This window comes from Varroa jacobsoni, unplaced genomic scaffold (assembly GCF_002532875.2).
Source record: "Varroa jacobsoni isolate VJ856 unplaced genomic scaffold, vjacob_1.0 scaffold_1101, whole genome shotgun sequence".
NCBI lineage: Eukaryota > Metazoa > Arthropoda > Arachnida > Mesostigmata > Varroidae > Varroa > Varroa jacobsoni.
This window is the reverse complement of record NW_019214003.1, coordinates 63983-88489: the sequence shown is the minus strand read 5'-3', so window position 1 is coordinate 88489 and position 24507 is coordinate 63983. Positions and strand designations below refer to the sequence as shown.

At 39.9% G+C, this 24507-nt stretch overlaps 3 protein-coding genes and 1 long non-coding RNA gene across 14 annotated transcripts in view; 2 read left to right on the top strand and 2 right to left on the bottom strand.

The window, feature by feature from the left end:
- Uxs (UDP-xylose synthase) overlaps positions 1-2581 on the bottom strand; it is a 5815-nt gene extending 3234 nt beyond the window's left edge. For both annotated transcript variants that reach the window (XM_022844181.2, XM_022844182.2), the window contains exons 1-3: positions 2355-2581; positions 2043-2151; positions 898-1058 (exon numbers count right to left, since the gene is read on the bottom strand). In XM_022844181.2, coding sequence (XP_022699916.1) covers positions 898-1058; positions 2043-2151; positions 2355-2442 — 358 coding nt within the window. In that variant the 5' untranslated portion in view covers positions 2443-2581. The remainder of the gene's footprint in view (positions 1-897; positions 1059-2042; positions 2152-2354) is intronic.
- The window catches only part of LOC111266590 (uncharacterized), a 44243-nt gene continuing 19736 nt past the window's right edge, over positions 1-24507 (top strand). For 7 of the 9 annotated variants that reach the window (XR_015313511.1, XR_015313513.1, XR_015313512.1 and 4 more), the window contains exons 1-4: positions 1-671; positions 1366-1414; positions 5660-5752; positions 6707-6781. Coding sequence is in view for 4 of the 9 variants with exons in the window: in XM_086970958.1 (XP_086827084.1) it covers positions 636-671; positions 1366-1414; positions 5660-5752; positions 6707-6781 (253 nt within the window). In the remaining 5 variants the exon portion in view is untranslated. Of the gene's footprint in view, positions 672-986; positions 1119-1365; positions 1415-5659; positions 5753-6706; positions 6782-7223; positions 7371-24507 lie in introns of those variants that run through there. The other 2 variants (XM_022844188.1, XR_015313515.1) reach the window with 2 other exon arrangements.
- On the top strand, positions 2775-4503 carry LOC111266593 (uncharacterized). The gene is made up of 2 exons (XR_002684170.2): positions 2775-2862; positions 4055-4503. It is a non-coding gene; the product is annotated as an uncharacterized LOC111266593 (long non-coding RNA).
- Positions 10282-24507, bottom strand: part of LOC111266591 (uncharacterized) — a 38689-nt gene continuing 24463 nt past the window's right edge. Inside the window, exons 1-3 of one of the 2 annotated variants that reach the window (XM_022844189.2) lie at positions 15312-15408; positions 14333-14849; positions 10282-11120 (exon numbers count right to left, since the gene is read on the bottom strand). In XM_022844189.2, coding sequence (XP_022699924.1) covers positions 10857-11120; positions 14333-14500 — 432 coding nt within the window. In that variant the 5' untranslated portion in view covers positions 14501-14849; positions 15312-15408 and the 3' untranslated portion in view covers positions 10282-10856. Of the gene's footprint in view, positions 11121-14332; positions 14850-15311; positions 15409-24507 lie in introns of those variants that run through there. The other variant, XM_086970959.1, reaches the window with a different exon arrangement.

The window sequence follows — 24507 nt, the reverse complement described above, 5'->3', positions numbered from 1 at the left end:
TATAATCATAATTTGCCTAATCACACGAAAGAAATCGTCAACATTTAGCGTTATGTATTTTTGAAATACTGAATTCATTAATCAGCCAACATTTCAGTTAAGCAATCTGTGGAAGACTGCAAATGCAACACTTTCATAATTTCGTGCTTTGTGCCTTTTATTATAATAGTAAAAATTTGGCAATATTTTTCGGTATAAATTGCTTCTAATTAGTTGTCCCTTTATGGCAAAAAAATAGCATTAATTTGTGGCATTATTGTAAAATCCGCCCTTACAATTGCCTCGCCTGACGCCTTGCTCTAGTTGTTCGAAAGGTTCAACATAGCAATCTGCCTTATATTATACATGGACGGAATCCTGTCGTATTGAAGACATTGCGGCTTACACGAGCTAACAAGGCAACGACAGCCTTGAAAGAAAGCACTTCCGTTTGTGATAACCAGACAGGGTTTATTGGGCTATCTAAAAGCCTCGTGCATAGCTATTGTATTTTCGATTGTTTCCATGTTAAACTTGACATTTGATAATCTTGACCAGCTACGCCATGGCTGACTGAATAGACCCGTTAATTGTTTAACAGCTAATAGATGGTTACTTGACTAGCGAACCATAGTGGTCTTAAAGAATTGGTACCAATGTGTTTCGAAAAGTACGAGTCGTCAACAAAGATGGTTAGTATAGTTCGCATAGAATGTAGAACGAAGTAAATATCATAGAGTAAACGATTTCTAACATAAAACCGGTAATAAATAATATAGTAGTATATAAAATTTCAGACTATTGTGATCTTGAGTAATGTACCTACCATGGATGCAGTATTAATAACACAAAACGCCTAATTACGAAGGAAATAATTTGTTTTATCGTTAATCTAAAATTGCCTGATACTGTATTTACCTGTAACGAGGATCCTTTTTTTTGCTTTAAGCGGCAAATGACGAACTTTCGGGTACGATTTTGCCACTGAACTTTTCTCGAGTTCGCGGATACGATTTTCTAATTGATGAATACGCTCCTCCAAAGACACTATTAGAGATTCTTGCTCTCCGTGATGAACACTGCAAGCCCAATTCCAGCGTGTGGCTAATTAGTGCTATGTTGAATGTTAGTCTTTTAAGGTAAATGAGAAAAACCTAAAGGTTGACACTTTAAAATTTTTATTAATATGTTCGATATAGCAGACATAACATAATTAAGTCGAATATATTTTTTTCAAACTAATTGTAAATTTGAACGCCATAGAAACCCCCAGACACTAACTTAATAAGGGCTAAAAGTTTCTCTGGATATCAACTACTTTAGGCTCTAAAGTTCTTCTTTCCCCTAAAAAAGCTAAAAGATGATACATTTGTAATGACTTTGCAGTATCGGATATGCGATCATTTCAGCAACGAACACAACATCTACAAATATCGTAAATATATATTTCTTTGTTTCTGTTTGCTTAAGTTGTTCACTTAATTCATAACTATTTTTTTTTTGCAATCCGATTACTTAGGTACTGTTTGTTATAATTTTATAATTAAGTAAGTAACTGTATATATCAATTATATTTTTTGAATTCCTTTAATAGCCTCATAGTTTACGAAATTAATTCAACGTAATTTTTTAGTAAAAAAAAAATCTTTACAAGACGTCACGTACATTTGACATCCTTCCACTCAAGAAAGCCTAAGTCATTTTCGGTTAATGTTGATGCCACAGAAACTGAAACGCTGAGATTAAGCCAGCTAAGCATTAATATTCTGTTTAGGTACATTAGAAGTTAAAGAAAACTAACGAACGCCAATATATACTCTATTTTAGCTAATAATAGTAATTTTTAATCCGTATTTTTATTTATACTCCTAAAAATAATAACAATAATAATAATAATAAAATAAGTAATAGTAATTATTATTATTATTTATTCGTACCTGATTTAACGATCTGTTACTGACGGCATACCTGTTTAAATATGCATATATATTTGATTCATTTATCTACAGTCAAAGACAGTGAATAGAAACGAATATCTGTTTCTTCTAAAATACAGAACCTACTCATTATTCACGCGGCGACTCTGCGTATTGTCTTGGATAGATTGGCGCGCTGGCGAGGTATTCTCTATTAGCTGTAGAGAATCGGCCAAATGTTGATAGCTTAAGAAAACTGCAAACGATTCGAAACAGAATTCAATGGCCACCACATATCAATGTCACGTATCAAGTAGAATGCTGACTGTCTAGACACTGATTGCTAATTAATGCCTTGTAGAGAAAGGTAGATTTCCAAAGATGTTTTACCTGGGAACTGTCTGAGGGCTCCAGCTTATTGATGAAGTTGTGGTTAGATACTCTGAAAGCATCACCTACCTAATGCTATTGCCGCGAAGCAACCAATGCAATAGTATAATCTCATCTTAGATAGTCCTGGTCGTCGATAACACCATTGCAGCTCCATTTGTGCCAGAGGCGTTCAAGGAGCTGTCGAACCAGAGCACAGCATCTTGCTACACACCGTTACGGCACTACACTATACAGAACGACAAGGTCTCCCCCTGCGCGGCCAGCTTTCGAAGTTTCTCCGCCAAAGGCTTGGCGCAAACACAATCAGGGTCAAAAATCGAACACTGAACTACGGAAAGATTTCATATGGGCGTCGCCATCTTGGATTGTGCCGGCAAATTTAAACCGATGTCGAAACTTGTTGCTGTCTCCTTGTCTAATGGCAAATACAATAGTATACCTAGCGAATTGACGTAAATGAACGAAGTCATGGATGCAATGCATTTCGTTTTCGCAATAGACCCGGCAAAAGCGCAACCTTCACAGCGTCGACGTGCTTTGAAAGAAGGTCCGCTGTGATAACAACAGCATTTTAGTGCGTGTCTACCGTGAGATCACAAACCGCCGGGTTCTTTGTTTACCATATCCTTTTCGTTTATACTGTCCTCGTTCGTGATAATCTAAACGTTTATCTATTCTATTTTATCGGCTAAATGAGGCGGACAGCAGCAACTGAGCGTCCTACAGCTTTGTGTCGAATACAATAAAATATTCTTGCCCCTTAAAAAAAGGAACCATAAGTAGCTTTGCCGCCGTACTCGTTAACACATTATGCGAGACACAATACTGCAGATGGTCATTCGGCCTTTGAGAAAGTCTCTGCTATGTAAATCTGAGCATATTTGAGTGCACGCAGAAATACACTAGGACCGAACAACACAGCAACCCCTTCTTCTTCTCGGTTTATCTGACAGCGTCTGACGTTGACACAAAGTAGGCTAAAGCGGAGCATTTAATCTCTGTTTCATTCAATCCGGACAAGACGCAGTCTCAAACGAAACGGCCGAATCTGCGACCCTAACTGTTAGAACAGCGGAAGGCGAGACGCGCCCTTGAACGGCCGGACCCGTTCATCTCTGATGTGGAATGCGCAACAGCTACTGTGCGCCTGTAATAAGACGTCTGAGTAAATGACTCAGACATTTCGACAGCGTTGTGCGATGCTGGTTAAAAACTGATTATTACAAGCCTAGTCATGATTTGCTATTCAAGTGAAACATAGCGTACTCCCTGCGCGCATTTTTGCTATAGTTCGTCTTTAATGCAGTGAGATCCACATTGAAAGTTTGTAGTCGAAACGAAATCTCTATTTGTGTCCCACCGTGTAAGGAAATCATTGATACTATTGCTTTTCTCCCATACCGATATGTTGAATTTAACGTTGTAGAACGTTTCTGAAAATGGTTGTAAATCGTTCTATAGTGACATTCTATCGTAACTGTTAGTTGCGCAATCAGCACATCCGATTATTTATCCGGGCCGAATTAGCTGGAAATTTTCCATATGTAGCTGAATTTCTCAGGCTGGCTTGTAGTACAATTATGTATCAGTGATATAGACAAACTGAGTATAGTCTTAGTGTTCTTTGGAGCGTTCGGTGAAATTTGAATAGTCGCTAGAGCATTAAGTTGGTACTTCCGCAATTGGTTTTCAATTTTTTTCATTTCTTCATACCTTCTACCTTTTCATTATTTGCTTACTTCTACACTATGTCCTTCGTAATTTAGTTACGCCGAGAATGGAATTGTATATAACGTCCAGGCTCAAAAGATGAAGCTCCAGGTGAAAAGAGAAGTTGGAAGAATCTTACATACTAAATGATATTCGAGAAGAACGAGGCTGTCAACAAGAATCTGTTGAAAGAAACCCAGCAACATTGAGTAAACGAGGCTACTTAACAGAACTCACCCAATAGACAAGGCTAAATTGTGCTTCTTTATGATTATGCCAGACCACACGTGACAAATGCTGTAAGAGCCGTCAACCATATTCTTCACAAGTCATTCCGACAGATTACTCCTACATGTAACAGCAAATGAGAGATCTAAAGAGGGGGATTGAGGCACCAATCAACAAGTTCTTCAACACTAGAAGTGATGATTTCTAGCGAGAAGGAATAAATAAATTCATAAAAAAAAATATGTCATAATAAAAATGTATCATAATATACCTTGCACTGGTCTGTCCATTTCAAATCACTAACAGGATGATGTTTTTATGGGATATTTATTCAAATATTTATGGCAAATGATAGTTTTTGAGGATAAACTCCTTTTGCCTCTAGCTATAGCTTCGTTTGTGTATAGTTGTTGTGGTGTGAAGTCGAACAGTAGTAGCAATGCTTTATCTCTATTCGCTAATGTTGGCTGTTTAATGCGGCGCCCGTTCATCATATTTTTCAACTATTGAGTACTTCAGCCATAATCTACGAATCAGGACTCAAGAAACCACAGTGGATAGCACTTGCACTAGGCCGGTAGGCCCGATTCGGAAGCTCTTATAGCTAGCTCTACGCGTATACTTTAGGGTGAGGTCCTGCTGAATCACTGCGTTCATCTTGTGATCGTGCGATTACCGTAACAGGTCCATTTTTCACTACAGGTTACAATTCGAAGAAACAATAGATAACGTGAAAATGAAGAAAGCCAAACATGTTTACACGTTTTTCCGCCAGAATCACGCGTTATTCATTTGTCCGATTTTTTTTTATCTAATAAATTTAAGCGAAGTCAATAATTTCGGTATTCTTCCATACTCCAAATCTCAGTGCGAACTCTCTTGCATTTTATTGGCTTCCACTACATTACTTCCAACACGTTGTTATTTGTTATCACAAAAGATCTCGGACGAAATTCACCTTTTTGTCGAACATTGTATTTCTTAATTTCTCTATAAAGCAGTGCTTCCATACCTCACCAAATACAACGGTTAGACCATGAGCTGTGTGCACCGATGCAATTTCTTCCAAGGTGATACTGTTTCGTTTATATTCTTTGCATGGCGATATCAGGATGCATGATTTTTGTTCCTCAAGAGTCCACAGATGCATCTTGAACATCAAAAAGATACCATAAATATATTACAAAATGGTGCCATTTCTGGTGCCTCACGCTGATTGACTTCGTATATGGTAAGCGTAGAAGAAACAGACTTCTTTTTTTATGACCCATATTATATGGCGCTATTCATTAAGAATTTTTATCTCATAAACGTATTAGCCTTTAAGCAGTAGTAACACAGTAGTAACAATTATTTTGCCAAAAAACAAACCTAACTTAGACAGTTTGATACAGTACGGATTACATTGGCACTGTTTCCTCTGTATAATACAGCGCCTTGCATACTCTCAAGCGAATCACGCGACCAGACCATGTGGCGTACGCGAATAGCGTTTCCAGTAGATTTAATTACCATCGTTAGTGCTGGTAAGTGGTAAGTTTTGTTAACTTTGAATTGATTTTTAATAATTTACATGTTAGTGTTACTTTGAAAGCTTATTTCATTGGGTCACAGGATTTGCCTCCTAGAACGGAGGTATCTATTGAAAACTTCACCACTTTGTATAACATCTGCAATAAATTGATAACGACTGTCAGAAATTTCGCATTAGAATCAACTGTGTATGGACGCTTAGTATGACAAACTATTTGTTTTTATCTTAGACGTGTTATTTAATTCAAAGCACAAAAGCGGATCAGTTGCTACAGGGCAAGCCATGTAATTTATTTGCAATATGCGATAACTTCACAGATCTCGTAGGCGATCCGTCAGCAGTTTCCATGCGGCTATAGATCTAGTTGTGTCAGGGCTGCAGATCGTTTGCAGGCGGTATATGAATAGATTTGATACTATTTGAGGGACTATACATAGAAGGACGATACGGTAGTTGAATTGTATGATAAAAATGTGTCCTCTGAAGCTGTGAAATATTTTCCGTTGCATCTTAAATGCATCCCGAAGCTTTTCAGGATCACTTTAATGAACGGATGCCTGCTCTACGTTATTCAATAGCATACGCAAAGCCAAGAGCTACATTCAAAAGTCCAGAATAGTGTTCCTGAAACGCGCTCCTGCATAATCGCTCCTTCTTAGCCTTAGAAATGGGCTAGACCTTTGCCAAAGTTTTGGCCCAACTTGCCAGGATTGTAACGCTTGATGATAACCCTGTGTAATCTAAGCAAAGAACTATTCGCTTATTTAGTATCGATTGTTGTTTAGTTGGTGCATTTAAATTATATCCGTAGATATAATAGAAGTAGTGTTTGAACTATAACAATTTTCTCAATAAGTCTGCGCCGCACCAAGGCCCCTATTCTGTAAACCCATACAAGGAGCACTTTGACTTACTGTCTATATATATGTCTACTCTGTCGGTCTAGGTAAAAAAATAATCAACGCAAAACTACTCAGTCAATGGCGTACGTTTGTTCTCGCTGTCCGATCATCAAAAGCAGGTAAGAGTCCATAGGCATATATGTGCGGATGTTTTTTGGCGTGGTGGTCTTGAAAACAGCTTTTACAATTTTTGTGATTTTATTTGTCTAGGCTTGATTTGATAAGAAAATACCACGGTGGAAACGATATGCGTGGAACAAGTCCGTTCCAAGCGTATCGCTTCATCGTCAAACAGCCTGCTTAAGCCCCAATGTAAACGAAAAAAGGCTCAATAGTGGGGTGGGGGGGTTTCGACAGTGGTTCTATTTCGGCGAGTATCGTTTTTGTCTTATTTGCTATTTTGACTTTTACTGATATGGATTAGATAGTGGGGTTTTAGCTTGAAGTAGCAGAGTAACCGTGGCCAGTTAAGACCACAGCAGTGGCAATTCGAATGCTGACGACGAGGCTTTATACGAACGAGTTCTACTACTATACTTATACATGTCTGGATCACTGTAGGGGAAGCACCGTTATTGAACAACTGAAGCAGATTAACAGACTCTCTGGAACAAACTGATCGGGTTAATGACGCACGCTGATGGGTGTATAGCAGAAAAAAAGGGTGACCCGAACAATTAAATGAGTTGGCTGGTGAAACAACTGGTACTGCAGCAGGTTAATGAGGTATAACTGGGTAACACGTAAGTTGAACGAATCCGTTTCAAGTCAAAGACGAGGTCGGGCTTGAGGTGGGTTAGATAAAAAAGAAAAAAAAAAATAAAAAAAAACAAACCACTATCGTGTCAAGTAGCATCCGAACTATGTATGTGTTACGGATCTGTGCGCTTCAATGTCTGTAGGCGAAGTTGAGCTAGCTTTATATAGAATCTATGATGCTGTTCGTTAGCAACCAGCTCGATTGGCGACAGGCGCTAGGTCGAAATATTTATAGATTAGGAAAAGTTTGCTGTGCCAGCGTGGCATGTAATTTTTTGTGGAAATCGTTACTAGTAGCAAAAAAAAAGTTCAGTAGTAGATAATTATTTCCGGAATGGGTTCATACATGGACGGTCCATGATGTAGCGACAAATCATATTACGCTGGCTATACGCCAATCGATTAACTGAGGCAGGTAGCAAGTACCAGAGTCGACCACCCTAAATGCCGGCTAATTTACTACGAAGTGGAAAATTCACAGATGAATGAGCAGACCGAATACAAAGTAGCTTTTACCTTTACAAATGCAGTATGTACAAACAGTAAAATCAAAAGAACTTCAATACATTTTATTGTGGCAATATTTTGCATGGCAATGGCATGCAAAATTACGCCTGCGTACTTCGTCGTGCACGAACTTCTAGTGGATGACGTATCGTCAGCTTCGTTTCAACAACGCTCGATGGTAAGCGGAAACTGCCTTGAAAATAATTGATCAAAGTTATCCGTTAGTTAAAGGGTCAGGGTCTACTTTAGACTACTTTTATCGAGTGTTACAAATTGGACAATGTCGCAACTCGATGTTCGTAGTTATATATATATGTGCATTCAACATGTTTAAGATAACTGTGAATGCCTTTGCCACAACAAACAAATAACGTTCACTCTACTGCCAACCCCTTGCACTATACGGTGCAATGGGAATGCGGCGGGGTACTTAATGCTAGTGTTACTTAATAAAAACTCTCTAGTGCTGAGGGGTAGTCGCTGCTTGACCATGCACAGTACTCCACCCAAATCGACGAGGCATGCATAATCCACTGTAGTTATAATCAGACGTATTGTTTCAGCATCCGTGGCGATTTCTTTTATCAAATCAGGTGGATTAGCTGAAAATCACTAAAAACTCAATTCAATGTGAAAGACGTAAGGGAAGTCTGTTCCTACAGGCACGATTCAGGCAGGTCCTTACCTCGAGTGCCAATTAAATAATGCCAATACGTTGTTTTTCGAAATTCACGATTGCTACAGATTCCCAAGGTTAATCGTAGTGGATGTCTAATTTCGATGAGTAGAAAACAGGTGATGGCGTATAGTGGGACGCTTTACGGGACTAGCGAGAGTTATTTGAATATCTCTAAAGATGAGATTGTCGGTTCACTTTTTAAATAAGGCGCTATCGAGTTTTAGAAACGTCTTGTGACGTTAGAGTTTCGTAAATTCACAGTTGAACGCGCTTAAAATGAATAATCGTCGAACTGGAGTCGAGTCAATGTCAGCCATTGCTTGTTTCGTTTGTCAAACAAAACTGACCCCCTTTGCGGGAGAGAAAATTAACTTTCCTCTGTGTAGGGTCCGTTATCCCCCTCTCCTTCATTCTCTCACGTTCTGTTTCTTTTACTCTCTCTAACGTCTATGTATGTAGAAGCGCAACTGTTAGCAAGTATACAGGCCTAATTTATGCTAATAGGCATATATACTCATATGCATTAGATACATGGGAAGGAAATCCCGTACAGGGACGTAAGTTTGGCCGTCCTGTAATATAAAAACTTGGCAAACACATAGTAGGCAAATTGTATGAAGTATAAGATGTATAGCAGGTAAGTAATGCAGGTGGAGGAATCTTTTCTTAACTAGCCTTTATAGAAAAAAAAAAAACAATGATAATACATGCTTAGAGTTTCTCTATTTTACACAAACGAACAACTAATGATTGCTTTTTAAACCAATCATACATAACTAATCTACTTTTAATGAATCCGCAGCATTAACTTCTTGATGGAGGTAGAAGTTTTTAGGTAAATAAAGTAGAACAACTATACTATTCCCGGTATGAGCTAATAGTATGAGTTGCAGAGAGCGTAGGAGATACGCGATCCTTAGTATTTCGTCGTCGAAAGGTTAGTTTAATAAATTAACTTACTAGGCCATTTAATATCTGTGTGGTAAACGAAGCTAACTCTGTTCTGTAGCTATTTTCATTTGCATTTGAAGCGGGTAAGAAATACGGATTAGATGAATTCTTGCAAAAAAACAGATGTCTCGATTTTTACCTTTTCAATGTTTAAGTTTTGATTATGATTCTTATTAATAGTCCTTATGGTGATAAGTAACACCTATAAGAAGACTGTTTTTTAATGATTCCATAATTTTAACTATTTGCGTTGATGTTTGAGTGTTAGTTATGGGGCCCCACACGAGTGGCCGACTACGAGGATTTGATAGACTGATAGGATATTAATTACAATGGAATTGTTGAGCCTATTTCAGTTAGTGCCATTGTATTCTTGTTCTTTGCACCATTTCTCACTCTTCTTTTTTTTCTATTGGACAGTTGTCGAATGAACGCGTCGATATTTAGACGCGTACAAACACACTTAAACATGTAGGAACATATAGGAAACAGATACCCAGCCGAATGAAGCCATATGCAGTCAGGGGGCCGCTACTGATTGGTGGTATAATTGCTCATGGAGGCATCTACAGAAAGTGTTCGAAGTCTTTCTTTGGCAGCTAGTCAAAACGTACCTTTTCTAACAGATAGTGATAGATATACGAGGAGAGATTTGTGTAATTACTATTGATCTTTAGCGTAATAAAGCTATGCTGGCATAAGTCATTAAAGAAAAAAACGGAGTCCAGTATTTAGTATATTTTATTTTACGAACAAATAAAAACACGCGTATCGTATGGTCGTTTGCGAGCGCTCTCTTACCGTATGAAGATCTAGACAGTAACAGACGAGTCATTAGGATCAATATTATTCACCAGATTTGATTCGAGTGTTTATCATTCGTCCGTCACACACAGGACACAAATATATTAACAAATAGTAAAAGTTATATAGGAAAGGTAGAAAACATTCAACTTAGCGCATGGAGTTATCTTTATAGTACGCGTTGATTCGGTCGTCTAATTTACAAACACTCCCGCCAGCAGCGAGCCGTAACTTCGACTCACTATCTCACAAGTAAGATGATTTCTGTCGTTCATTTTCATGGTTTTTTTCTCATCGTTGCGAGTACACATCTGGCATTTTTGTATACCTGCAATAACTTGCATCGTCGTTTCGTATAGAGTTTATCATATGCTATCGCATGCTGGCATGAGCGTTATAGAAGCGTTTTCTATGATACGCAGTTGTTGAATGCTCGCGCCAGCTGACGGCATTTGGACAACTGGCCGTAAAGGGCTAAAATGTTTGCCTTAAGATCACAGATTTCGGCCTTCAGTCGGTGGTCGGCTGCACGGAGCTCCTGATTCTCGATGCGGAGCCGGCGTATTTCGTTGAAAAAACTCGCTAGCATCTTCGAACAGCTCTGGCGAACTTCGGGTTGAACAAAAACCGTTATGTCCGTCAATGCTAAACTTTGACGGCCGCCTGAACAGACCGTCTCCACCATTCGTGATCTGATTGGACCCGCACGGAGCATTTCGGAGAGATGCCAAGGACGTTACAGACTGACAGCGGCTTACCTAAGAATTAACGAAAGCAATATAGATTTCTTTTAGTAAAGAGAACGTTGCTGCTAGCCAATTTGGCGTGAATGTCTTCGAGAGTCGGCCATGGATGGTAAGAGATGCAATACTTCTGCAGGAAATACCGTAACAAACATGTTTTTGTTATGTAGTTGAAAAATACCAGCCAGATAGAACGATAATCGTCGCAACTGAGGCGAGTGTTAGTGTTGATCGATTTCGAAAAAAACATGTATGGTCAATCGTGGGCAACAGGCGGTTCCTTTTCGCCTCCTTTGAGTACATCCTTCGAGTATATACTCAAACGGTATCATTATTTTTGGGCTTTAAATTACTTAGGGGTTACTCGCTAGCGGATTCTACAAGCAAACTCGTAACGGTAAGCCTTTGCGATCCTTAGTGATTATCTCTGAAATAGAACCTAACTGCGCTGGCTAGTAAGTTCGTTGTAATATATCTCTACGACCAGTCGAATAATTTACGATAGAGCAGCAACTTTCGACGACATGTAAAAATGTAACAGATGTTTCAATTCTTTTCATACGGCTGAAGTCTTTGACTAGCCTTATTGAAAGAACTCACTTTGAATTAACTCATGTATAAGATATCCATTGAGATCTAACTGACGACGGTCTGAAGCGTATTACTTCTGAGCCACTTCTCTGTCAAATGTAGTAGATTTATGTTATGCTACTGGGTGCTAGAGGTTATGGCACCCATTTGCAATTGTAAAAAAAAATAGCCACATAGAATGTGACAATGCTTAAGATGCAATATATAGCTCATATACTAGTATTATTATTAGCGTGAGCCTAATTTAGCTACAATTTGAATTTTCTTGGCCTATGGTTTTTATAATATACAGGACACGCCAGCCACACAACACATTTTAGTTAAAAGTGTGGCAAGGGAAAGCCCAAACAAAAGCTAATCTGGTGACAATAAAATGAAAATACCGTCCAAATTAGGTAAGGCAAGTCGTTTTTTCAGATGAAATAAAAAAGCGGCCACGATCGAAAACTTCCGAGCCGGGCAGACGATATCCAAACTAAAAATTTATTTGATCAGATAGAGTACTAATTTAGACGGCTTTCTAAGTTCTCGAAGGGGTTCCTTAGACAAAATGTGAAGAACCCGCAAAAAAGACTGAAAAATGTGATAACGACAGCCATGTAACGGAATGCGTATATGTCTCCTTTCTACTTTCAAAGGGTGAAAACGAGATATCTTGAGAGTAAGAAACTGATCAGAAAGGAATACATGCATATATGTTGATTCTGGTTCTCTGGTTCTCTATTTAGCAGATTATTCTGCAAATGAACAAAGCCAACACCCTCCCAAATGAACAACCCCCAAAAGTTCCTCTAATTGTTCATTATAAAAGCTAGAGAAAGTCTCTCAAACGATGCTAAGTGGAACGCTAGTTCTCTCCCATTTTCTGCTGAGCCTGTTAAGCAGGAAGCGGGATCGAGATTTTTTCTGGGGGGAAAATATTTCCGCTGATTAAGACTGAATCGAAGAAACCATCGCTGGTACGTATGCAATCTGAAAGTGTTCAGCTTGAGACTAAAATAAAATTTCCGAGTGTTGCATAATAGTGAAGGTTGCGGAAAAGAAAACCATTAGAGAACAAGCGAATACCTAAAGGCTTCATAAAGTACCCTGGGCATCGGCAGAGTGGTGCATGAAAGCAATTATCTTTCAGTAAGACAGTGCACCCACTCACAGCACCCATTTAGTTCAGAAGAATCAAAAGGACATACCTTTATCGAACTATTAAGATTAATAGGTTACAAAATTAAAATACCGTTTATAACAAGTGTATCTGTATCTTTCATACTTAATAATTTATTATTTAATACCATTTATAGCGTCGCACTAAGCAGAAGCTAACGAACATCTTTGTTAGAAACGAAATAGTTGCTTGTTTTTTTAATATCTTCCTAAAGATAGTAGAGAAATAGATCAATATAGGAAGCAAACGCTTCCGCATAGCCTATACTGTATATGTATAAAAGTACACTAATCCTATTGAGAGCGGCCGGAACCCGCGAGCGGTATACTATGAGAGCTCAACACGGGATTAATAAAAATGTAGTACGCAAACGGAAATGACCAGTACTACGAACTCCCAAGTCAGTACTTTAATACACTTGGCAGACTCTTCACTTTGTTAAAGCATATCTATTAACATAGAACGGCGGCACACACTTAGCGAGAGTAATTGCAGGATAAATTTAAACGCTACTGCGGGTTACGTGGTTTTTTTTACAATAATAATATCGCAATGACAGAAACCCTGTCAAAAAATAGGGGATTTCAATTAGTAACACATCGTGTGATCCCGAGGCGTGTTTAGTCGACAGTGACATTTATCGGTAACGATCTCAAGACACATTTTTGTATGCAGAATAGTCGTTTGCAATGTAGCCTGCTTGGCTGTATGCGTAATTGCCTTTCGTCTTTCAAGTTCGTGCGAACGTAACAGCTAGCGTTCTTTTGTTCGTATGAGATTCTACCATATAAAGGATAGTGGGTAAGAAAAAAAGACAGGTCGTAGACGAGTTTGGTTGACGAAATCTCGTCTGCATCATGACCAGTTTGCGTTTACCCATGCAATATCTTGACGTACCTAATTAGCTTCCTGTGCACGCCCGTACAGCTTGACACACAGCGACAATCGTACAGGCTCAGGTTACGCACTCGTGTACAGGCAGGGCGCATTAGGAGACTACGTACGCGTTCAAGGAAGGACTAAATGGGAAGTTAGTCAATGGAAACGGTAACGTTTAAAGAGGAAGCGTTTATGGAACACGCAGATCAGACACGCAAATTGGTTGGTGGTGGAGCAGTTCGAACGATCTGAAATTTAGACCTTACGAGGTACCGTTGTTTATCTGACAATTGAAAGATGGCATCTAGTATTTTAAGCCCGTTTAATGTTCAAACAAATGTCTCTGTCTCAGACAGAGACGTTCGTTTGAAAATAGAAGAAAATATCTAGCAGTGTTATAATAGATTTTAGTACAGTCTAAAAGAAGCAGCAGATAGGCATTTCTAATCAGCTTTTCCTTGCACAAGACATTCAGCGAAGAAGTGCGACGGTACATTTAGTTACTACGTTAGGTGTTTACTTCATTTGTCATCCGTATCTTACACGATATTTCTATTGCACACAGCTAACTTATTAAGCACTCGTAGACACTTACCGTTCCTTTGGATACTGTCTCGTCCTTGACATCAGCTTTCCGGATCATTCGGACAATTTCTGGCCTATCGCAAGATGCCACAGATAGTGTTTTGTCGGAGCCGACACTGCTGACTGACTCCTCCGTCTCTGAACGTATCAGGGGGGTCGGCTCCAAGTTACGCATCATAATAGCTTGCAATTTTTTGATCAGCAGCACCCTCTCAAATATGTTTGTTAGTACTAATATTATCTTACATGATATGTTTTACACGCTACGAATTGAGCGACTTTAACTTTAAAAGTTTATGTCACTAAATGCTTTTACTAAGATGAGAACAATCCAAGAGTTAGCTGGTTCCTGCGCGCTAGTCGCCAGACCTCCAATATTGCATCTACGATACGGGAAAGGGCCATTCGTCACAAAGTCCAGGATAGAACGTTGTTGTGTGACAGTCTCTCCCCAGCTTCGTGGCGGTAGCTAAATGACTTACTTTTGTCAGTGTTGGCTCTCCTTGTCCTGCATGGCGGTAGCTGGTCTATAAAAAGAGAATCGCGGACAACAAAAAACGCCGTTAGGGCGCGAGCATTTATGGAACAGGAAAACCCAGCAGATATTGTCATATAAGCATTTACTGTGATTCATTAACCCATACTTCATATTTCAGAAAGTGATAGGTTCCACTCAGACTATTATTGTCTTTGTTCAAACCTAATTTCAGGTAAACCTGGCAGTTGGGAATCGGCCTATCAATCAATCAATTAACTTAAGTCATGACACTTATTCACTTAAGTCATGACAGACGTATTAACATAAAACAACAAACACAAGCTGCAGTGGGGTACTATTTATAAGGCCTATTATCCATTTATACTTACGTTGGTAAATAGATCTCTACACAAAGAGGATATGGCCGAAGGCAAACATGATATGAGAATATTCTAGAACCTTACTGCTTAACTGGGTGCTTTATGTCAAGAATTGTATAGAACAGACTTACAATGTAAAGTTTCTTTACCATGAGGCAAAATCGACTAATCGAGCTATTTTTGATGTGAGCTAATGAAAAGCTCGAACTATTCAGCCGTTCCATTGGCCAACTGAGTTAACAGCGGTCCATCTTGTATCTGTTTGATGAGTTTAATTGCTGCCAGGTTATTTGTAGGTGAATGACTCGGTTGTGATACGGTGTTTCCCTAAATCGCCCGCTCTTTTCATAATGCTCCAGAGAAAGACGTCTCTTTGCCCTTCTTGTAGGCCGGTGCAGCTTTGACGTCTTATTTTAACACTTGCCCTAGGACATTTACCGTATGAGATTAGAAGAACTATATGCGCTGTAATATGCAATACATACACACACACACACACACACACCCAATATAAATAGTGTTCCATTTTTGATGTTGTGAGCGTGTCTGTCTAACAAGAACGCTCCGCCATAGAAAACCAGAACTATTTCCATTGCAAGAAGCGTTTAAAATAGACGATATTGTAGCTCGTTGCATATGTCGGACGAGGTAGCTTTCAGGATAATTATGTTAAAATTATTCCGCAGCGCCAACGACGGGCTATGGTATACCATTGCCGAACCCCACACTAGATGAAGATTTGGCAATAGGGTCCAGGATGAAGGGATCATGACGAGATCGCCCGCCATCTTCGATACTATCAGTCCATTTGTCACTGTTGCTGTGAGCTTCCTCTGGCCAAACTTCCTTCCGCGCTTCAACTCGCGTCAAAAACCTTTCATCCATCGCAAAAAGAAGCCCGGGTCAATATACAGTTATACAATATAGTGGCAGCATGATCAATGTCTCTAAACTAGAAATACATTAACAGCGTTGCAGAGCACGCACAAGTCGATTGGTGGCTTCGCAAGGCGCCAGCTTGAGATCAAGTACGTTACTATCTGAGCTTCGTTTTTGAGGAACTCCGTGTAAATAATATGCCGGCTATTTAGTAATAGGAACACTTCCTTCTGCTCGCTCCGGGATCGCATTTAAATAGCGTAGACGTGTTTGCTTGCATGTCTACCAAACCTAACACTAGTCACACAAGGTAACTCGGCCTAATCGTAAGGGTAACTGCAGCTACCCGTGTGGGCAATTCCAACAACACAATATTACGACCGTGGAAGTTCCTAAACGCATTTACAGATGCAGATATGAAGACAAGCCAGCGATGCTGAGGAAACGATTAGCACGAAAACGAATGGAAACGCTGAACGGCTATCGACATCTGACACAGTTCACGAAATGAATTCTCTTGATCAGATGCATTTTTCAATATTGAATAAAGTAACAAGGAACAAATGCTGGCTGACCAATTTCTTGCGACATACGGGAGATAAACTTTATCCTAAACGATCTAGCACATTGTTGCAGTATGAACATTATGCTATTTCGTATAGGAAGATGATTGTATTTGTAAAGTCCAAACATTCGATTTGTTCGCAGCAGTCATCAGTGGGTTTTGCGTCTCAGCTGTCATTAATTGTGCCTCGTACATCTATTGTACACACAGGGTGAACGCGATAATACCAGGCATCTGTAATGCTTTCAGTGAATATACTCAGCATAAATGCTTTGCGGTGAAGTTCTTTGCACAGTCATCAAAAGTTGACCCAAGATGAAACCAAGTCCAGCAGCAACGATAACCATGGACGTTTGGTAGCAGCGCGAAGAGACAACGCTAACTTATTTGTACGAAAGGAGGAGACGTAAGTCTACACTGGAATCGCTTGAAAGCTAGCAGCTCCGGGCGCGTCATCAGGAATATTTGTGCCTTCCCTCAACATCTTGTCCCGCTCTTGTACAATACGTATTGCCGAGCAATTTTTGGCAGCAAAAAGAAGACCTGCGCGCAGGAGAATGTGTAAGAATACAAGGGAGAGCATTATGCCATTAGCAATCGGTAGAAAATTCTCTGCTTTTACCAGAGAGACGCCGACGTATCCAAACAGAATCATTTCAGATACCATTAGTATGCCAATTAATGAATAGGGTAGCTGATTAGCTCCTTCGTGTGAAGTAGCCTTTAAAATTATCATGTTGCAATCATCTAATATTGCGATGGAAAAGGAGATGAGTACCAAAGAGGCGCCATATTTTTGGAAAAGATTTGGGTACATCAGCCAACAAATCGGAATCATCAGAAGGTCGCAAATCGCCTTCGCCAATATTAGTAGGCCCAAAACGGATCGAACGACTTTTCTAAGATCGAACCTATCGCAGTCTAATTCCCGACTGACAACCTTGCGACAACTTTTACAGCATTTGGCGTCGCCCATTGACAATACAACGAAATGATAAGTAGATCGACTGAATCACAGTGAGTCTGATCAGAATCGGAAAGAACTTAACTGGTGAACTTCGTTGTTGCCAAACAACTCCACAATCTTCAGATTCGCGTAGTTCGACGCTGGAATAAAACTATACAATTGTTTCAACGGAGTTATTACTCATGTTGTAGTTTTGTAACAGGTAGGGTAGATTTGGAAGAAGACTACGCGTTATATAGAGAGCGCGCCAATTGAACCCAACAGAGGAATTTGGCATTTTCGTCCTTTACTGATACAGATAGCATACACTTACAAATGCGAAACATTGCTATCCGTTTATATAATATAAAATCTGCGAAAACCTAATGCCTATACTATTCCTAAGTCCTTTATAATATCATAATATATTTTTAATCGTGCTCCGTCTACACTCCGTCAAAATGTAGTAAAGACTTTGCGGTTGGGGATACCCCATTGCTCTGACCGAATTAGTAGGTTTTAGACTCATAACTACGCAGTTTCGGGTAAATTCTCAGCTGAGTTTCAGAGATTTGAATTCCGTGTATATCAGTTTATTGTGGGATGAGCAATCTATAACAGTAATAATAATATAATGATAAAAGGACATAACGATGACCGATGTCGACGGCGGACAATGGACGGATGGCAAGCCAAAATGCGGGGAGGCACAGCATCCGGGATGTGCGGACATGTTTGAAACGGTTCCCGCAATCTTGTCCCAGACATCAAGGTTTTCAAAACTATTTTGGGTTTGCTCTTATGCAAACTACGTCTCTTAGCCCAGTGAACAAGCAAGACAGTCTTTACGTTAGATACATTGGCCTTTTATTGATCTGGATTGAAATTGGATTTTCAATGCAGTCGTGTCTGCCGCATCTACTACAGGGCAAAGCACCTTCAAAGTCAGCGACTATATATTCATCGATTGCATACATATATTTTAAGCGAAACACATCGGCGAAAAAGAAAAAAACGGTATTTAACGGTCCTTAAAAAAACGTTGCGGAAGATATAGTATACATAGCTTTTTTTTGCCATTCGTTTACTCTAAGGAAAATCTCCGTTTCGTGTAGCCTTCGGATGTCGTTGCAATGGACAGAACGTTAGCTATGGACCGTGCACTAGCGCGGACGACGCACATACTTGAATGGAACAGTCGGTTAGCAATACAATAATATAAATTGATCTCTAGTAAGGTAACATTGTGGTGGTAAACTCATAAGCGCCATGATAAATCGCCAACAGGTAACAATACATCAGTCTAACACTGGAAGTAATGAGATACAACTTCTCATTCAGAATCGTATCCATGGAAGGTAAGCTTCAGGACTCGGTTCAAAATCAGTTGATGTACGACGGTGGGGGTTCCAATACGAACCATACTTGCCAAAGCAGGGATTATCCTTCTTGGGAGACAATAAGAGAATGGAGTTGACGGATTGCCGAGGAGAAAATGCAAGTATATCGAGCACCAAGGATCAAACGAAAAAAATAAAATCGGGTGATGACGAAGGCGCAGCGGAAACACAATACTATCAGTGAGGAAATAGCGCAGTTCCCAGGATAAAAAAGCTAACCAGGTTGCTAGAAAAACATGGGAACGCCCGAATAGGTATTAAGGTAGCATTCAGATGACTATTCAAGGACGTACTGGAAGGCAAATAGGCTAGGTAAGACAAAAGAACTTGGCAGAAGGGTAAAAAGAAGCACAGGGAGAGCAACAAGTCCCTAGGAAGCAAATAAGAAAACCAAAAAAGACCTAGACGCTTCAATAAGGAAGCAGGAAAGAAAGAAATGCATGAAAAAACAGCAGACCATCTGTGCTCAAAATGCCACTCAGAAGTTGAAAGGGAAGTACTGGGGACAACCAGAGCGAACAAGTTAGAAGTTAAAAAAAATCTTGGCAGAAGCTATTACTATTGAATCCTAGACGAAGATACTAGTCAACGAATGACCAGACAAGCTGTTCCTTCTGTCAAGCCAGAGCAATAAAAGTGTTATGACATTTAGAAAGGCCTGAGCTATACTGCTCAACAAGGAGTTCGATAAGAACATGGCCATGAGAACGACTCGACAACTACTGCCGTCAGCCTCCTAGGTTCCTGCCTTCCCAGTTGGCGCCGTGGCGGATCTAAACAAATGTAAGGGCTCCAAAAAAATTGATGACGAGAGGCGAACAGGCTCTGGTGCCCCTCAGCCAGTGGTACTCACAGAATCCCTGGTGATTGGAATGGTTGGGTCTGCCGAGTCTGTAGAAGGTTTTTTTAAGGTTCTTCGAGAAATGGTAACTCTGACAAGGAAGCTAAACGCCAAAGAAATTTCTCTTACACATATTTCAGAGGAGCGGAAAACATCCAGGAAGGCTCAAGGGATTTGGTGTCAGGAAAATGACAAAGTTATTGAATGTAACCAAGATAAGTAGGAGAGCCTTACCAGCCCATCGACTGGTAATTAAAATGCGCGAACTAAGGTGAGGGAAGTGAATTTTTCGTTGGCATTGTCGAAAAAGACAGCTGAAGTTTAGCGAAAACGTTGATCCGGATGCTGAAGAGATAAGAAAGGACCTAGTGACGTACTGGGCCTTCCGAAAGAAATAAAACTCCAATTGGAAAAGTCCAAAAGCTAGCCTACTGGCAATCTTTACGGGTTTTTAAAAAAAATTATCTTGAAAAAGGTCACGCTAGAAAACATATACAACTTGCCAGAAGGATAGTTTCCACTGTGGACATTTTACAACTACCAAAGAATGCAACGTAGGGGTAACCAGTACAAGTACAGAAAAATCTATGAAAAACGCTGCTATAACTACGACTTAGGTTAGGCCAACGTAGCTGAAAAGGTTCGATCTATTTTTGCTATGAGCGTGAAATGGACGGACACACAGCAAACTACAAGGCTACTACAAGTAACAGGGCAAACTACAAGAAACAAGAGGCTGAAGAAGAAATGTAGAAAGGTTATGTAAAACTGGCATTTCGCAAACTGACTGTAAGCGGAAGGATGCAACAGATATTAGCGACCGCAGGAAGAAGATCGTCAACAGGCGTTCAGGGACGGATTATGCCTGAGCATAGCCCACAGCAGGGTAGCAATGAAATCATCAAAATCCTTCTAAATCGAAGTAAGAAAGCATATTATGTACCTAAGTGTGGTAGCACAGAGGTTTAGAATAGGCTTCTACCTACTGGACAAGCCAAGAAAAAAGTTGTAGGCTCCTCAGAATGGGCAGCTGATGGTAGGTCTGACACAGCGATTCGGTGAACGGGGCAACCAATAATCATGACTGTTTCCTGTATCCCCACCATATCATTAATGGTAAGGATACAAGAGTGAGATAGATCGGGTGGCACTTATTCATAGGTAAGGAGGAAGTCAGCCTAAATGATCATCACCGGTACATTACATTTACTATGGTTGCCAAGAGATTAGACTTATCACCGCGCCGTAAAGAGAGATGGTAGACGCTAAATCGTGTGACACTCGGAAGTAGGATCGATAGACCTTGCTTCCAGTTCCCAGGATAGATGGATGAACACATGCTCAGACACTACCTAATGGAAGCACGTAAGAAGGCAAATCCAGTATTTTCGAAACATCATAGAGGAAGTATATGTAGAATGACGAGAGTGCCAAAACTTAGACACAGAAGAAGATGGTACACGACAACACTCAATTGGTAACGAAGACACGCGAAGGAAGAGATGGAAGAAAGAATATGACCACATAGATATTATGTCTAGGCAGTTTCAAGTAACTGCGCACTAAAATTAAAAGGAGTCAGGCAGCCAAATGAAAAGGGTTAGTCGAGAAGGTAGAGGTAGACATGCGAGGCCTTCATATCGGATCACTATGACCATCGTACGAAACGAGCACCTCGACTTTTATCCGAGAGATTCAGGAGAATGGCCCCAACCCTGTTACAAAAATCTTGAAATTAGGCGCCTATACTTGCAAGAGAAATCCCAGAAGTGAAAGCAAAAGGGCTAACGATAGCAAAACGATATCTGGCCGAAAGAAAAGTCCTAAGCTTGAATGGGGCTTCATAAAGAGTTGTCAAGCTCTTCGTCAAGCGCAGGCGAACTCTTTATGGGCCTAGTAAGCAGACTGCTGATAGAACTCCGCTTTCTAAAGTTATAAGAAGAATCAGATCTGATCTTTGTATCCAAGCTGGCTAACAAAGGAGTCCGTCAGCCCACAGACCCATGTATTTGTTCTTGTAAGTGCTACAGCTAAAGTCACGGAAAGCATTATCATTGGTCAACTTATACAGAAACTGAAGTGTAGAAAGCGTTCTCGAAGTTTATTTAGCTTTCGAAAGGAAAAATTCACGCTTAAAGCGTGCTTGAAAAAGTGAAGTGTTTGAAAAGCTTGAGATAAAAGTTTTTGAAGACTAGAAATGTTGTGCGAGAATAGAATGCGAAAAACGGGTCTAACACCATGGGCTAAAGGGTGACCGTAACTGCACTAAAAGAAGGGATCTTATCATAAAACGATCTTATCATATTTATGACAGAAATCTCGGCACACAAACAAACAGATTATCAGTTATGACTGGGGTTGCCCAAGGGCTGAGTCTAAGGTCTACCCCTTGGAATACTGGTCATAACAGTGTCGTAAAGACTCCAGATTTTGTAGAAACAGTTGATTGTGTAGTATATGGTGACGATTTGGCGCTATTTGTCACGGCTAGAGCCAATTACATTATCGAGGATAGAGCAAACGAAAAGCTGGCACAATCGGAAAAATCATGATCAAAAATATTTACATGTAAGAAAAACGAGGCTCTATGTTTAATTAACAAAAAGCATTAACAAAATTGAAGATAATTTTAGGGGGACGAACAATAGCCCTGACAAAAATGTAAGTATCTAAGAGGATTAAAAAATACAGGTCGAACGGGGATTACTTGTGTAGAACATCTCGTTGATAAAACGATAAAAGTGACGGCCAACCTGGCATGTGTAAAGCCAAAGACAAAAAAAAAGGAAAATACCATACAGGCACTAGCCCCATTAGTTGGGTTAGTTGTTCTATACGCCTCGTCGTGGCAAGAAGAAGAATTTTAACAAGAGCCAAGCGACTCCGTTACATTCCGAAACGACAGTAGCCATAAAAATGACTACGGGCTTTAGGGCTACGGGGTTTCTGCTGCGACGGCCCTAGTGCTAGCCAGAATGCTCTCGTGCATCATACTTGGCGAGGAGAGGGCCACGTGCTACGTAGAGAATAGACTGGACTTGACCATTGCAAAAAACGCTACAGCCTAGAAATGCAAGGGTGAATGGTTGAGAGTATTACTAGAGTCGTATCTTCCGCCCGGCTAGAAGGAAAATAGAATTCGTAGGACTGAGCAGACTCACAGGTGAAGTGAGCAGGAGTACGACCGATTGAAGATAATACTATGGATGAGGCTAAAGGAAGCAAGCGAAACTCTTGGCCCTAAGCTAGTCACGTGCAGAAGGAGACACAAAATGGCTATTGAATGGATGACGTAATATCATATGTATCAAGGCTCGTAAAGTGATAGCACATGATATGAACCTCGTGCAAAAAGAGCATGAGTTAGTGAATAGAGACCTGGGTCTGATGTTAGCGTAGAGTTTGGAATTAGAATTTGAGACCAGTATGCTAACCCGAGCCCTCTATCAGGAGTGTTAATACTTAGATGTAACAGATTTTGATTTTCGTACTAACATCGTAGAACAGGGCTGTTAAGTTTTTGTTTTTGTTTTTTTTCAATTCATAGGCTATGTAAAGCCGGCATTGGATCAATGTTAAAAAGCGCGATTTTGTTTTTTCGACTTATTAACACTTAGGCTGTGGGCAAAAGTCATGAACTAACACTATGATATGTGCGAAGTAATTTATAAAATGGCAAGAATATAGGCGCATGGAAATTATGACACTCCATGAATACACCCATATTGTACGCATGATGTTATTCAATCGGTTGTAGAAGTGAAAAAAACATAGCTCATATTTTCCCCACTTTGTTTTCCTGCTTGCTTGAACTTTGAAGTCTGATTTGCCGTTTGAAACTGCCTCAAACCCATATGAATACCGTATACCGTACCATATGAACACTATTATCACACGTGGTTTTCTATGCAAATATGGTTGTACTGACATATAGTCTGGCAAGCATTCAGGTAGAATGGATTGAGGTGGCAAACGTCTATGACAGTCCTCGTTTTAGGAGCTCAACCTCTATAAAAGTTAAATACACTCCTACAGAAGGTAAATACTTTATTTAATCATGTCTATTCTATTCAAGGAATCTGCTCGTTTCTCCCTTCAGTATTTCTATCTCGTTTTAAATATCGTAACGAGCTTCGTAGTAGTTTGTTGTAACACCGTAGCAAAATTTTTCAAACAAACTGGTATTATCGTGCAAATAAGTTCACCTTTTTTTTTCAAAGAAACTCAGCCATCGTTCGATAAACTTCTGGCCTAGAAGTACACTACTACTAGGTTTTCTTACTAGATTCTGCGGTGTTAAAAAAAACCCTAGCCAAGTTAGACACTTGAAGACGCCGCAGTAACACTAGTAGGTATGCAATCGTATAAAGTAACTTCTAACGAGTGCCGTTACGTGCTGTAGAGTGCAATAGCAGTAACAAATAGCTTTGGTGAACTTGTAACAGTGGATCCTGCAGTGATCCTGTGTTCTTTTTTCGAGAACCTTTGCTTTGCCGTTTTAAGTTAGCTGTTGATCTTGGTCAAGTTCGAAAAGTTGCTCGTACTTTTATCTTACCTTTATCTTAATAGTATTAAGATAAAGGTTGACGCAGTACAGAGCAGAAGATTTGTCTAGCTGCATAAGTGAAATGATCGCAATACTCGGGTTCCTCTTTATTACTGTATACTTAGTGTGAATATTTGCAGTTGAAGCTTT